At 47.7% G+C, this 14,962-nt stretch overlaps 1 protein-coding gene across 7 annotated transcripts in view; it reads right to left on the bottom strand.

The window, feature by feature from the left end:
• Positions 1-7,545, bottom strand: part of LOC113895973 (mucin-16-like) — a 118,165-nt gene extending 110,620 nt beyond the window's left edge. For all 7 annotated transcript variants that reach the window (XR_003511960.1, XM_027547844.1, XM_027547846.1 and 4 more), the window contains exon 1: positions 7,402-7,545. Coding sequence is in view for 6 of the 7 variants with exons in the window: in XM_027547844.1 (XP_027403645.1) it covers positions 7,402-7,492 (91 nt within the window). In the remaining variant the exon portion in view is untranslated. The remainder of the gene's footprint in view (positions 1-7,401) is intronic.
• Positions 7,546-14,962: the final 7,417 nt, after the last annotated feature.

Raw genomic sequence — 14,962 nt, 5'->3', positions numbered from 1 at the left:
AATTTGTCAAAATTCACCAAAGACAGTGGACTGGATGTGAATTAAAATTTAAAAACATAAAATAAAATAGAATAATAAAAATAATTGAAAAATATTGTTTGTATCTTGGCTCATTTTAGCATAGCACTGATTGCTGTTATTATGATTATTAGTTAGAAGGAGGATGTAAATGGTATCAGAGTACCGTTAGGGAGTACTTCTGATTCCCAGAGAAGTGGGAATCAGAATAAGAATCAATGATGGGGGCTTCCCTGGTTGTCTGGTGATTAGGAATCCTGGTGCCAATGCAGGGGACACAGGTGAGGAAGTTCCCACAGGCCTCAGAGCAACTAAGCCTGTGTGTCACAACTACTGAAGCTCGCACATCTAGAGCCCGTACTCTGCAACAAGAGAAGGCACCGCAATGAGAAGCCCGAGCACCTCAACTAGAGAAAGCCCTTGAGCAGCGACAAAGACCCAGTGCAGCCAAAAATACATAATAAAATTTAAAAAAAGGATCAGTGATGGGGAGCAGGGATCAGATTCACTGTATCTTGTTGCTTAGTTGCTAAGTCATGTCTGACTCTGGGACCCCATGGACTGCAGCACGCCAGGCTTCCCTGTCCTTCACCATCTCCTGGAGCTTGCTCAAACTTATGTCCATTGAGTCGGTGATGCAATCCAACCATCTCATCCTCTGTCGCCCTCTTTTCCTCCTGCCTTCAATCTTTCCCAGCATCAGGTTTTTTCCAATGAAATGGCTCTTCGCATCAGATGGCCAAAGCATTGGAATTTCAGCTTCAGCACCAGTCTTTCCAATGAATATTCAGTACTGATATCCTTTAGGATGGATGGTTTGGTCTCCTTGCTGTCCAAGGGACTCTCAAGAGTCTTCTCTGGCACCACGTTTCATAAGCATGCATTCTTTGGCACTCAGCCTTCTTTATGGCCCAGCTCTCTTGGGGAGTCCCAAAACTGGGTGCCCAAAGGACAGCTGTCCCAGAACAGACATTGCAAGCGGCTGGCTGGTCCAATGGAAATGAATGAGACTGGTCAGGATGGGTAGGGGACAGCCAGGCAGGATGCCCTGCTCAACTTCAGTGTCTGTTCCCTTGACTGTTGAGAGGTCTGGCCCCATGCATGTATGGGGCCGCACCAGCCAGGGCAGCTCCTGGGATGTCTCCTCCAAGGCAAGGACCCAAGGTGGGGGCGCAAGGAGGTGAAGCCCAGCCCAGACAGCAGAGGAAATGCCAAGCCCAGCCCTACCCTCAGGAGGGGACTCAGGTAGTGCACTGAGTCCCTTGGTCCTACCCTGCCTTGCTGACCTACCCTGCACCCCCCAAGGGACTGCTGGTTGGGTAGGGGTCCTTTGGGGGTTTCAGCACCAACCAAAGTCCTACCTTCCCTGGAAGGAGAGATCTAAGGGCTCCTCTCCCTCCCTGAGAAAAGTGAGGACATGCTGTCAGAAGAGAAAGAAGAGGACCCATCAGGGCTTCCACGGTGGCTTAGTGGTAAACAATCCACCTGCCAATGTCAGGGACACAGGTTCAATCCCTGGTCTGGGAAGATCCCCAGGCTGGGGAGCAGCTAAGCCTGGGTGCCACAACCACTGAGCCTGTGCTCTAGAACCCAGGAGCCATAACTACTAAAGCCCATGCTCCTACAGCTTGTGCTCCACAACAAGAGAAGGCACTGCAGTGAGAAGTCTGCACACCACAACCAGAGAAGAGCTCTCGCAGCAACGAAGACCCAGCATAGGCAAAAATAAAGAAATAATTTGTTTTTGTTTTTGTTTTTGTTTTTAAAAAAAGGAGAGTACCCCTCATAAGAAAAAAGAGCTTGTTTTGCTCTCTCCCTGTCTCACACACACTGTCCCACATACATATGCACACTTACACAAGTGCACACACACAGCCAGAACTCAAGTCCTGGTGTCCTGGATTTCAAGCTGGTCCTGCCCCGCTCACTCAACGGAACCTCAGTTTCCCCATTTTTAAAGCACAAATAACATCAGAGCCCACCTGCCTCTGGGTTGCACAGGGTTTTACTGGGATGCATTAGTTCATTGACTCACAGGAGGCTTCCCCTCACCCTGCCCTACTGACGAGAGCAATTCACCCCAACACACTCCAGCACCCCAGATTCTCTGCCCAAAATCTCTTCTCTTTATCACCATTTTAGTACTTACATGTGCCTAATTGCTTAGTCATGTCCAACTCGTTGCCACCCTTTGGACTGTAGGGTTCCAGGCTCTTCAGTCCATGGGATTCTCCAGGCAAGAATACTGGAGTGGGTTGCCATTTCCTTCTCCAGGGGATCTTCCTGACCCAGGAATCAAATCCTTATCTCCTGTGTGTCCTGCATTGCAGGCGGATTCCTTACTCACTGAGCCATCAGGGAAGCCCCTCTTAATACTTAAATGCATAATTTATTTACTGTTGATATGGGTTTTGATCTGTCTCCCCTGCCAGAATGTCAGCTCAGCAGGGATCTTTGTATTGCTCATAGCAGTATCCCCATCACCAGAACAGTGCCTGGCACACAGTAGGTGCTCAAGAAATTGTCACTGAACAAATGAATGAATGAATGAATCACTGTGTAATAGTGTTGAGTAAAGAGGTGAGGACCTCCCCAATAGACTGAAGATGCACAGGGACCCTTAATGTGAGGGGAAGGGGGACCCCCTCCGACTGAGGAGAATGAAGACCCCCCTCTCTGGGGGAGACTGAGGACACCCCTAGAAACCAGACATGAAAGAGAAGGGTGAAAACTCCATCCAGGTGGGCTGGTGGGATGTAAAGTTGTTGCTTTTTAGTCACTAAGTTGCGTCCGACTCTTTGTGACCCCATGGACTGTAGCCCACTAGGCTCCTCTGTCCATAGGATTTCTCAAGCAAGAATATTGGAGTGGGTTGCCATGCCCTCCTCCAGGGAAACTTCCCAACCTAGGTATCGGACCCACATCTGTTGCATCTCCTGCATTGGCAGGTGGATTCTCTACCATCGTGCCACCCAGGAAGCCAGGATATTAGCCCCTAGACAGCTGAAGTGCATATGAAAGGAACAATTTCAGTGAATCCAGACTCTTGCATCTTCCTGTATTTAAGTGAAGTGAAGTGAAGTGAAATCGCTCAGTCGTGTCCGACTCTTTGCAACCCCATGGACTGTAGCCTACCAGGCTTCTCTGTCCATGGGATTTTCCAGGCAATAGTACTGGAGTGGATTGCCATTCCCGTACTTAGAAAGGCACTAAATTCCTTAACTTGGGCTATCTGGTTTTCCTCCTGTATTTCTTTCTTTTTTTTTGGCTGTCCCTTGCAGCATGTGGGATCCTACTTCCCTGACCAGGGATGGATGGAACCCATACCCCCTACACTGGGAGTGTGGAGTCTCAACCCCTGGACCACCAGAGACCCTGGTTTTCTTTAATTAACATCATCTTTTGATGTTCAGACTACCTGCCCTTTGTTGCAAAACTTTTATATAACCTGGCTCCTCCCCTCGCCTCCTCGGAGCAGTTCTCTCAGGGTTACTTGAGATGCTGCCTCCTGGGCTTGAAGTCCTAAACATTTCCACCAAATAAAACATAACTCTCAACTTCTAAGTTGTGAGTATTTTTTACATTGACAGAGGGGTGATGAAGGGCAGTTGCTGTCTACCCTGGGGGATGGGGATACCCAAGGGCCAGAAAAAGCCAAGAGAGGAGAAACACTCCTCAACCCTCAGTCTTTTCCAGGCAGAGGGTGAAGTACAGGGCTTAGGAATCATCCAGAAATGGGAGTTCGGATCCCTTCCCTCACTTGTTAAAATTTTTTTTTAACCTGATGCAAAGAGCCAACTCATTGGAAAGACCCTGATGCTGGAAAATATTGAGGGTAATAGGAGAAGGGAGTGGCGGGGAACAGATGGTTGGATAGCATCATCGGCTCAGTGGACATGAAATTGAGCAAACTCTGGAAGACCGAAGAACAGGGAAGCCTGGTGTGCTGCAGTCCACGGGGTCACAAAGAGTTGGGCACGACTTAGTGACAGAACAACAAAATAGTTGCTTTACCTCACCATGCTAGTTACCACTGTACAGCAAAATGAGTCAGCTGTACATATACATATGTGCGCGTGCAAGCTAAGTCGCTTGAGTTGTGTCTGACTCTTAGCGACCCCATGGACTGTAGCCTGCCAGCCTCCTCTGTCCAGGGGATTCTCCAGGAAGAATACTGGAGTGGGTTGCCATTCCCTTCTCCAGGGGATCTTCCGGACCCAGGGATCAAACCCAGGTCTCCTGGGTTTCCTGCATTGGCAGGCGGCTTCTTTACCACCAGCGCAGCCTGGGAAGCCCATGCACATACATATATCTCCTCTTTTTTTGGATTTCCTTCCAATTTAGGTCACCACAGAGCCCTGAGTGCTTGCTGTGTGACTTTAAACAAAGGGCACAATCTCTCTGAGCCTGTTTTCTCTTTGGTAAAATGGGAGGCAATGTACCCCTACTCTCACCCATGCAAGCTTAATCCAGGGGTGAAAGCTCTGGCACATAGTAGGTCCACAATAGAAAATGATGATTACTGTGGTCCTCTGGGATCTTGTCAGGTTTCAGCCACACAGTCAAAGAGGGGAAAAGTACAGGATGCAGATGTAGTAGAAGATTCACCGGATGGGGTCTAGGGTGGAGGGAGAGGTGAGAGGGGAATGGATCTCCACCAGCTCTGGAATTTTAAAAATTACCCTTTAGTGAGATAGAAACTCAGAGAGGTTAGGCATCAGGCCCAAGGACACACAGCCTGTCAGCACCGGATTTACATTTTTTTTAGTCTCTGACCAGGAATCGAGGAAGTCTTTTCCAGAAATAAAGTGAAGAGTCCAGAAAGGTGTCTGAATTGACCTGCCAGGGGAACCCTCCCTGACAGGCTCCCTGTTTACTGTGGAATTGATGGGCAATTGGGGAGGGATATCAACCCTTAGTCCAGGCAACCAGTCCTCCTTGGGGTGGGAGCAAAAGCCCGCTCCATTTACACGGCCCTGGGCATCTGACTCTGAGGAAGCCTCGGGGTCAAAAGCAGTTAAACAGCCTCTGTTTGTGGTGACATGCTCTGGGGACAGCTCAGGGGGACACGCCCCATCAGAGGTGGTGGAATTGTCTGGTACAAACCCGCCCACCATTCAGGCCATTGTGTGGGTGCCTTTCAGTGGCGTCCAACCGCAAAGCTTTTCCGGGGCCCAGAGCTGTCCTGGGTGACTCAGGGCTGGGGGCTGGGGCACCCTCTCCACCTGTTCCAGGAGCTGCAGAGAGTGAGGCTTGAGTTGGGGAGGGACTAGGAGGTGGCCCACCCACCCTGGGTGGCTTCCAGCCTGCTAGTGTCTGTGGCCTGAGCCCCTGAGAATGGGGGAAAAAGGATGCCCTCACCCTCACTCCCCTTCAGGCTCTAGAAGCTTCTGTTTTGCAGCCAAGCATTAAGGACAGTCCTTTCTCCTGGGAGGAGTAAATTAACAGATATTTAAGCACCTGGCACAGTGCAGGAGATGTGGGTTTGATTCCTGGGTTGGGAAGATCCCCTGAAGAAGGAAATGGCAAACCACTCTGGTATTCTTGTCTGGTAAATCCCATGGATTTACCAGTGGGGCCTGGTAGGCTATAGTCCATGGGGTCATAAAAGAATCAGACACGACTTAGTGATTAACAAACAACAACAGTGTAGATGGCAGTTTTCAGGTTATTTTGCACACCAGAGGACTTCCCTGGTGGCTCAGACAATAAAGAATCTGCCTACAATGCAGGAGACCTGGGTTCAATCCCTGGGTTGGGAAGTTCCCCTGGAGAAGGGAATGGCAACCCACTCCAGTATCCTTGCCTGGAGAATTTGGACACCAGAGTGGTTTGGCTGGAGAGCCTTAATTTCCTACCCAAGGGGTAAAACTGTGCGGGGGTCTGGAAGCCCTAGAGTGACACATGGAGAGTCTTGGACCTTCTTTTGGTAGAGAAGAGAGCCTGGTTCCTCTCCCCAGCACCAAGCTGGAGTCCCACCTCTTCCTGAGGCCAGTGGGCTTTCTCTGGTTAGCCAGGCCCAAGCTGACCTCCGAAATGACTAATAGACCTGTGAGGTCCTCCTTGGGGTCCAAGAACACACCTTCCTTAACCCTCACAAGCTGCCTTTCTGCTTCCACCCGTCCCCTCAGTATCCCCTGATCATGCAGCCCAAATTCACTCACATCACATCAAAGGACCCAAATACACCTTGCAGCTTCCTGTCTCCTGGCCTTTGCCCCCTCGGTTCTCCCTGCCAGGAGTGTCCTTTTCCTTCTTCCACTGACCTCGTCTGTAGAAATTCCAGCCAATCCAATACTGCCCTGCAGTTTTGGGGAAACTGCCCCTTCTCTGTACCCCTAAGGTGGCAAAGCTCTTGCTCAACTTTGTACCAAGAGAGACTGGGCACCCCTCTGTCTTGCCCACCAGCCTGGAGTTCCTGCAAGCCTGGGGCTGTGACTTGCTCATTTCCTATCTGAGAGCTGAGCACAGGTACTGAAATCAGAGGTGTCAATAAAACAACAAAAAAACAAAAAAATTGGAACTTCCCTGGCTGCCCAGTGCTTAAGACTCCAGGTTCCCAATGCAGGGGGCACGGGTTCGATCCCTGATCGGGGAACTAAGATTCCCAAACACTATGTGGCTCTGTCAGAAAATATAAAATAAAATAAAACTCATCATAAAAAAGAAACCAAAACCCAGATGGATAACCAATAAGGACCTACTGTACAGCACATGGAACTCTACTCTATATTCTGTGATAACCTTTATGAGAAAAATCTAAAAAAAGAAGGAATATATGTACATAAATTACTGAATCAGTTTGCTATACACCTGACACTAACACAACATTGCAAATCAACTATCTGCTTAGTCATTGAATCGTGTCTGACTTTTTGGGACCCCATGGACTGCAGCCAACCAGGCTCCTCTGTCCACGGGGATTCTCCAGGCAAGAATACTGAAGTGGGTTGCCATGCCCTCCTCCAGGGGATCTTCCCAATCCAGGGACTGAACCCAGGTCTCCCACATTGCAGGCAGATTCTTCGCCATCTGAGCCACCAGGGAAGCCTATAAATCAACTATACTCCAATTAAAAAAAAAAAAAAAAAAGCCCTAGGAAATGAACGTGTCAGTGAGCCAGTGAAAGGAGGAATACTTGACCATCTCTAGTCCTGCAATATTTTATTCCCACTGTAGCCATTCTGTGATGTCTCCTCCAGTCAGCGTGGAAAACCAGCCCGACCTGGCTGACTGTGATGGAGGCCTTTGCCAAAGAAAGCAGAAGCCCTCCGGACTGCCCCCGAGGGGGCTCGGGAAGCCTGAGGCACCTGTCACATCTGTCCCTCTCTCCTCCAGGTATGTATCTGCCTCCTCCACTGACCCCAACCCAGCCCGGCTTACCTGGCCAGCAGGTGAGGAAGAGGCTCACGGTCAGAGCCACCAGGTGCCCTCGCCGATGGCGCCCTGGGCGTGCAGGGTCTTTCCTGCCCATGCTCCTGCCCACCCTCCTGCCCACCTGCCTGGGCAGTGCTCCTCACACCCCGAACGAGCCCCAGTGACTGAACCCAGCCCAGCCCGGCCGGGCTCCTGGGAGGGTGGTGAGGACACGCCTTGCTGAACTTCCCAAGAGGGGCAGGGCTTGCCCTAGGGGGAAGTAGTGGTTCTGTGGCTGGCAAAGGTCAGCTGGCTTTATTCAGAGCCCTGGTGATGACTAATGCCTGCAGACTGATACTGATACTGTGCAGGGCCCTGTGGGGCTCCTGGGCGCAAGCCCTTTCTGTGTCCCACACCTCCATTTCTTTGATTATAGGAAACAAACCTTCATTCAGCCTTTAAGACCTTCCCTGAGTTCCAAGGGGCAGATTCAAGCAGTTGTTAATTAGCGAAGGGATGGAGTGTAAGACCAGGGAGAAACTAACAGTCAAGAGCAGCCTTGGGGCAAGGTCCTGATTCCCCATCAATGGATACACAGAACATCTTTGAGCTCTTTTGCAGAAACTGAAAGCCTCTCCAGGTGGGAGAAGTTAATGATTAATAATGGTATGCTGCCCACAAGCATGTAGACCCCAAACCATTGAACTTGAAGGTTGATGATGCTGAGTCCTACTTACCTCACCACTGACCCCTCAGAAGAATATCCACAAGCTGATCATGCCCTCTTTGAACAATTACTATAAAACCTCTCACTCCTGGTGGCTCAGCAATAAAGAATCCACCAGCCAATGCTGGAGATGCGCGCTCCATCTCTGGGTCATGAAGATCCCCTCGAGAAGGGCATGGCAACCCACTCCAGTATTCTTGCCTGGAGAATTCCATGGACAGAGGAGTCTGGGTGGCTATAGTCCATGGGGTTGCAAAACGTCAGACACAACTGACTAACACACAGCACAATCTTTCCCAAGAGAAAACACGTGGTTTTGAGGGCATGTGCCTGCTGTGTCCCCCTTTGCTTGGCAAAGCAATACAAATTTCCTTTTCTACTTCACCTGGAATTCGTCTCTGATATTTGATTCAGCACTAGTGTACAGAGAAGCTGAGATTTTGGCATCAATACCCTCTGTGAAGAGGGGCACATGGGACCTCCACACACCAGACGAAACCTGGCTCCTGAAAAGCCTGCTGCCAGACCAAGAGATGCCCTGAAGTGGCCATCTGGCTGGGCTTAAAGGCAAACAGAGGTCTGGGCATAGATCTGCCCTAATCTTTCAAGGCCCCTGGTTTTACCTGGCTGACAACTTCCTGCTCAGGAGCTGGCACTACCAGACTGAGCCGGGTGGACCCTCTCCGGGGGAGGCACGGCTGGCTCAAATGGTTTTGGAATGTGCGGGAGTGGACGGGAGATTGCATTCCCATGTGAGAACTCTCTGGCTGCTGGGGGAGTGGAGGGCTGGACTTGGAGTACCCTTGGGGAGACCTGCAGAACTGCCCTCTGCCACCCCTGGACCCCTCTAGGACCCACATGGCCAGCATGGAGGATGTAGCTAAGCCATTCAGCAGCCCCCAGGGGCAGAGAAGGCCAGGAGGGGCTGGGCTTGAAGGTTACTTATCACCCCAAGCCTGGATTGTTATAACAGCTGCCCCTTAAAAACTGCCTCTCCCCCACCATCTGCCAAACACAGACTGTGCCAGGATGATCCTCTGTAGGTACATGATCCTCAGTGGCCCCCATGTGCCTGCCTCATCCAGAGGCTCAGGAGATCCCCATCCTCCTTCCTGGTACACCCCTCAAGCCTCTCACAGCCAGACAGGTGGGTTTATCTTCTCATCCAGGGGATGACATAGGAAGGCACCTAGTGTGAAGGTGACAGGCAGGGGCTACCCCACAAAACCTCACATCTCTCCTGCATCTGGTTGCTGTTGTTATTTAGATGCCCCGGTACCCAGAGCCAAACTCCATGGATCTGTAGCCAAGGCGAGCTTATCAGAACACTCCCACACCCAGCTCCTTCATGCTCAATGCAACTTCCTGCTAACCTGTTCTCCTCCCTTCTTGCCCTGATGATCTCAGTTCACCCATTCTCAGCTCAGACACACTCTGAGCCCTGAATACCCTTCAGGCATGCAGCCTGGCCAAGATGCACAAGCGATCAAGATGGGCTGACAGAAGCACTGTAGTGGCCCAGTGGCTAAGATTCCGAGCTCCCAATGCAGGGGGCCCAAGTTAGAGATCTCCGGTCAAGGAACTAGATCCCACATGCCGCAACTAAGACCTGACACAGTCAAATAAATAAATAACTGAGAAGTCAGTTGGAGATATCAGTCCCAGACTGGGAAGGGGCAGAGGATCAAGGAAGGCTTCCTGGAGGAGGTGCCATGTACACCAAGTCCTCAAGCTGGAGCCAGCTGGGCCAGGGTAGTTGGGGAGTGGAGAAAGGAGTGTTCTGGGGAGAAGACACAGCAATAGCAAAGACTGGAGGCAGCAGGAAGCCGGAAGTGAAGTCCGGCTTTTGTCCAAATCCTCTCCCTTGGTTGTCTGCCTGGGCACCCCCTCCCTTCCTTAAGAAAACAATCACAGAGAAACAGAGGCCAAGCCAGAGAGTCCAGTGGGAGATTACAGGGTTCGGTTCCCCCTGCCTCACAGCGGGGAAAATTTGGTACCAGAAAAACACCAGGACCAACAAGATCTGTGACAGAGGAGGACCAGACCCCAGACCTCGAGATTCTTCAAACTCTTCCTGATTTAGCAAATTATTTATTTATTTATTTTTGGCTGTGCTGGGTCTTCATTGCTCTGTGCCAGCTTTCTGTAGTTGCGGCAAGTGGGGTCTACTTTTCATTGCAGCGTGCCAGCTTCTCATTGCTGTGGCTTTTCTTGCTGTGGAGCAGTGGCTCTAGACACTCGGGTTTCAGTATTTGTGGTGCCTGGGCTTCGTTGCTCTGAGGCATGTGGACTCTTCCTGGACCAGGAATCAAACCCACGTCCCGTGCACTAGCAGGTGGATTCTCATCCACTGCACCTGCAGGGAAGTCCTGTTCAAACGATTTAAATCTTCTGTCTCTCCAGAACACGACAACAAGCACTTCCGAGCACCATGTGGGAGTCCTCAGGGTCCTGGAGCTGCCCTGCTCTTGAAGGGGTGCACAAGGGTTTATAGGTTTAGGTTCACGGTGGGTAATCACAACTTTACTGTTTACTGAATACCTACTACATGCTGGGCATGGCTTCCAGTCGTCATCGAGACCCTGAAGCTAGGTGTCACTCCCACAGCAGTTCCCGAAAGTGGTTGCTACTCATTGGCCCCATTGCAGAGATGAGAATGCTGAGGCTTAGGGATTTGCCCCAAATCATGCATCTAGCACACCACAAAGCTAGGGCTTGAACTCTGTTTTGATGAAGAACAGTGCTCCTCACCTAAGGGCTATTCCCCTCCCCCCACTCTCCACTCCCTCCACTCCCTCCCCTCTCCTCCCCACTTTCAAGGTAGCTCAGTGGTAAAGAAACTGCCTGCCAATGCAGGAGACGCGGATTCCATCCTTGGGTCAGGAAGATCCTCTGGAGAAGAAAATGACAACGTACTCCAGGATTCTTGCTTGGGAAATCCTATGGACAGAGGAGCCTGTCGGGCTACAGTCAAAGGGGTCGCAAAGAGACCAACACAACTGAGTGACTGAACAACAATAAATAGTCGTTTTTGGTTGTCACGAGGAAAAGAGGCGCTGCTACTGGCATCTAGTGGATGGAAAACACAAATGTTGGTTAATAGCCTATAGTGTGCACTGGACAATAAATTATCCAACCCCAAATGTCAACAGTGACACTGATTAAAAAACAACAGAACCAAAGCAGAAAGCAAAAAAGCCTGATCTAAAGCCACACTGTTGTCCAGTGGAACTTTCTGGATAATGTTCATTTTCTATTTGTTGGACAACAGGGTCATTCACCAGGAGCCACACGTGGCCACTGAGCACTTGAAATGTGGCTAATGTGACTGAGGAACTCAGTTTTTAATTTTGTTCAATCTGAATTAAAAACAATAATCTTCAGTTCAGTTATCAGAAAATTTATGAGTAGGTTGGAACAGCACAAATGCTTGCATTTTTCTTTTTTTTAATTTATTTTGTTGAAATATAGTTGATTTACAATGTCTTGTTAATGTACTGTACAGTAAAGTGATTCAGATATATAGATAGTTAGATACACATATGTATACATAGAGAGCAGTAAACACATATATAGAGAGGTATACAAGGACTGTATGGGTATGGTCCATGGAATTCTCTAGGTCAGAATACTGGAGTGGGTAGCCGTTCCCTTCTTAAGGGGATCTTCCCAACCCAGGGATCAAACCGAAGTCTCCCACACTGCAGGTGGATTCTTTACCAAGCTGAGCCACAAGGGAAACCCAGGTATACATACACACATATATGTGTATATTCATATACATATATATATATATAAATGTATATTCAGATACATATATATGTATATTCAGATACATATATATATATATGTATATTCAGATATACATTCTTTTTAGTGTTCCTTTCCATTATGGTTTATCCCAAGATACTGAATATAGTTCCCTATGCCATACAGCAGGAATTTGTTGTTTATCCATTCTATATACAATATAACAGTTTGTATCTGCTAATCCCAATCTCCCAGTGCACCCCTCCCCCACCCCTTCCCCTTGAGAACTACAAGTCTGTTTTCTATGTCTGTGTGTCTGTTTCTGTTTTGTAGACAAATTCATTTGTGTCATATTTTAGATTCCACATGTTTTAGATTCCATAAGTGATTCATAGTATTTGTCTTTCTTTTTGATTTATTTCACTTAGTATGGTAATCTCTAGGTCAATCCATGTTGCTGCAAATTGCATTATTTCATCCTTTTTATGGGTGAGTAGTATTCCACTGTATATATGTACCACACCTTGATCCATTCAGCTGTTGATGGATCACTAAACTGTCTCCCCTAAGTTAGTGGTCCCTGCACTTGTGACAAGGATGGAGTGGGATCCATATTCCCCTCTCTGCCCCTGGTGATGTTTAACTATGTCAGCAGGACCACTTGGGAATGGGGAAAGATGACGGCAGGTCTCTGGATGCTCTTCTCTCCCAGGTCTGCCTGCCTCTCTGTGAGCACGCACTGCAACTGTGGAGCCCAGGTGCTCTGGAGTCCATGTGCCACAAGTAAAATTGGTGCATCACAACAAAAGATCTCACACGATGCCACAAAGATCCTGTGTGCCGCAACTAAGAGTCAACACAGCCAAATAAATAAATAATTTTTTTAAAGTTCTATAACTCACACAAGACTGTGCAGTGATGCAGTTTGAGTTTCCATTCATAATATGTTTAAGAACACGCAAGACTAACAGATGGGGATGGAAGTCAACGATGTTCTGAGGATGGAGACACTGTTTGGAAAAGGAGCATGAAGGAAACTTCTAGAGCAGCAGTTCTTAATCTAGGGCAATTATGCCCCCCAGGGGACATTTGGCACTGTCTGGGGGACATTCTGGGCTGTCCAAACTAAGACGCATTCTCAAAGAAGACATACAGATGGTCAACAGGTACATAAAGGTGCTGAACATCACTAATTATCAGGAAAGTGCAAATCAAAACCATAAGGAGATGTCACCTCAACCTCTTATGATGGCTGTTATTGAAAAGACAAGAGATAGTTCATAGCAGTGCTGTTCACAGTAGCCAAGGCATGGAAACAACCTAAACAACCATCAACAGAGGGACGGATAGAGAAGATGCGGTTCATGAATGCAGTGGAATACTACTGAGCCATAAAAAAGAATGAAATAATGCCATTTGCAACAACATGGATAGACCTAGAGATTATACTAAGTGAAGTAAGCTAGACAAAGACAAATATTATATGCTATCCTTTTTATGTGGAATCTAAAAAAAATTACAAATGCACTTACACACAAAACAGAAAGAGACTCACAGAAAACAAACTTATGGCTATCAAAGCGGAAAGGAAGAGGGGCAGGGATAAATTAGGAGGTTGGTATTAATGTATACACACTACTATATATAACACAGATAACTAACAAAGATCTACTGTTTAGCTCTGGGAACTATACTCAGCATTTTGTAATAACCTATAAGGGAAATAACCTACAAGGAAAAAATAGTTTCCCTGATAGCTCAGACTGTAAAGAATCTATCTCTGAGGCAGGAGACCGGGGTTCGATCCCTGGATGGGGAAGATCCCCTGGAGAAGGAAATGGCAACCCATTCCAGTATTCTTGCCTGGAAAATCCCATGGACAGAGGAGCCTGGCAGGCTACAGTCCATGGGGTCACAAAGAGTCAGACTCGACTGAGCAACTTTCATAAGGGAAAATAATCTGAAAAAGAATACAAATATATATATATGAATCACTGTTCTGTATAACTGAAACTAACATGATATTGTAAAATGATTATATTTTGATAAAAGATAAAGAGTTTAGCACCTTAAGATAATCATATATATAATATATATATACATGCATACACACACATATATGTATATATCAGATCAGATCAGATCAGTCGCTCAGTCGTGTCTGACTCTTTGCGACCCCATGAATCGCAGCACGCCTGCTATAAAAAAGAAAAGAGATAAAAAATGCTAGTGTGAATGTGGAGAAAATGGAATCCTCATGCACTGTCAGTGAGAATGTAAATTGGTGCATTAAAATATTTAATTTAAAATATTAAAAATACTTAATTTAAAATATTTAAAATAGAACTACCATAGAATCCAGCAATCTCACTTATGGGTATTTATCCAAAGGAAACAAAATCACTATCTCAGAGAAATATCTACACCTCCACTTTCATTGCACCATTATTCACAATAGCCAAGACAGGGAAACAACTGAAGTGTCCATCAATGGACGAATGGATTTAAAAAAGCATCACACACACAGTGGAGTATCATTCAGTCATAAACAGGGGAAATCTTGTCATTTGTGACACCATGGATGCACCTGAAGGGTATCATGTTAAATGAAATGTCAGGCAGAGAGAGACAAGCACTGTATGATCTCACGTGAAATCTAAGCAAACCATATTCAATAATACAGAGAACAGGACTTCCCTTGTGGTCCAGTGGTTAAGACTCTGCCCTTCCACTGCAAGGGACATGGGTTCCATCCCTAGTCGGGGAAGTTCCCCATGCTGTGTGGTGTGGTCAAAAACAACAACAACAACAAACAACTGAAATAAAACCAAGCAAAAAAAAAAATAGAGAATAGATTGGTGGTTGTAAGAGATGGGGAATGCGGTGTGAAGGAAATGGGTGAACATAGTCAAAAGGTGCAAACATCCAAGAAACAAAGGACAAGTGAGAAGCGATGCGTGGGTGGTGACTGGGGTCAAGGTTAACACCCTGCAATGCACAAGAGAGCCCCTCCCAACAAAGAAACGTCCTGCTCCAAATGTCAGTGCAGTAGAGACTGAGAAACCATGTCTTTGCAGAAAGGAATGTTCTATACCTTGTGCGGGGCGAAGG

Source organism: Bos indicus x Bos taurus, chromosome 7 (assembly GCF_003369695.1).
Source record: "Bos indicus x Bos taurus breed Angus x Brahman F1 hybrid chromosome 7, Bos_hybrid_MaternalHap_v2.0, whole genome shotgun sequence".
In the NCBI taxonomy this organism is placed as follows: Eukaryota; Metazoa; Chordata; class Mammalia; order Artiodactyla; family Bovidae; genus Bos; species Bos indicus x Bos taurus.
The sequence above is the reverse complement of the archived record's forward strand: the minus strand, read 5'-3'. Positions and strand labels throughout refer to the sequence as shown.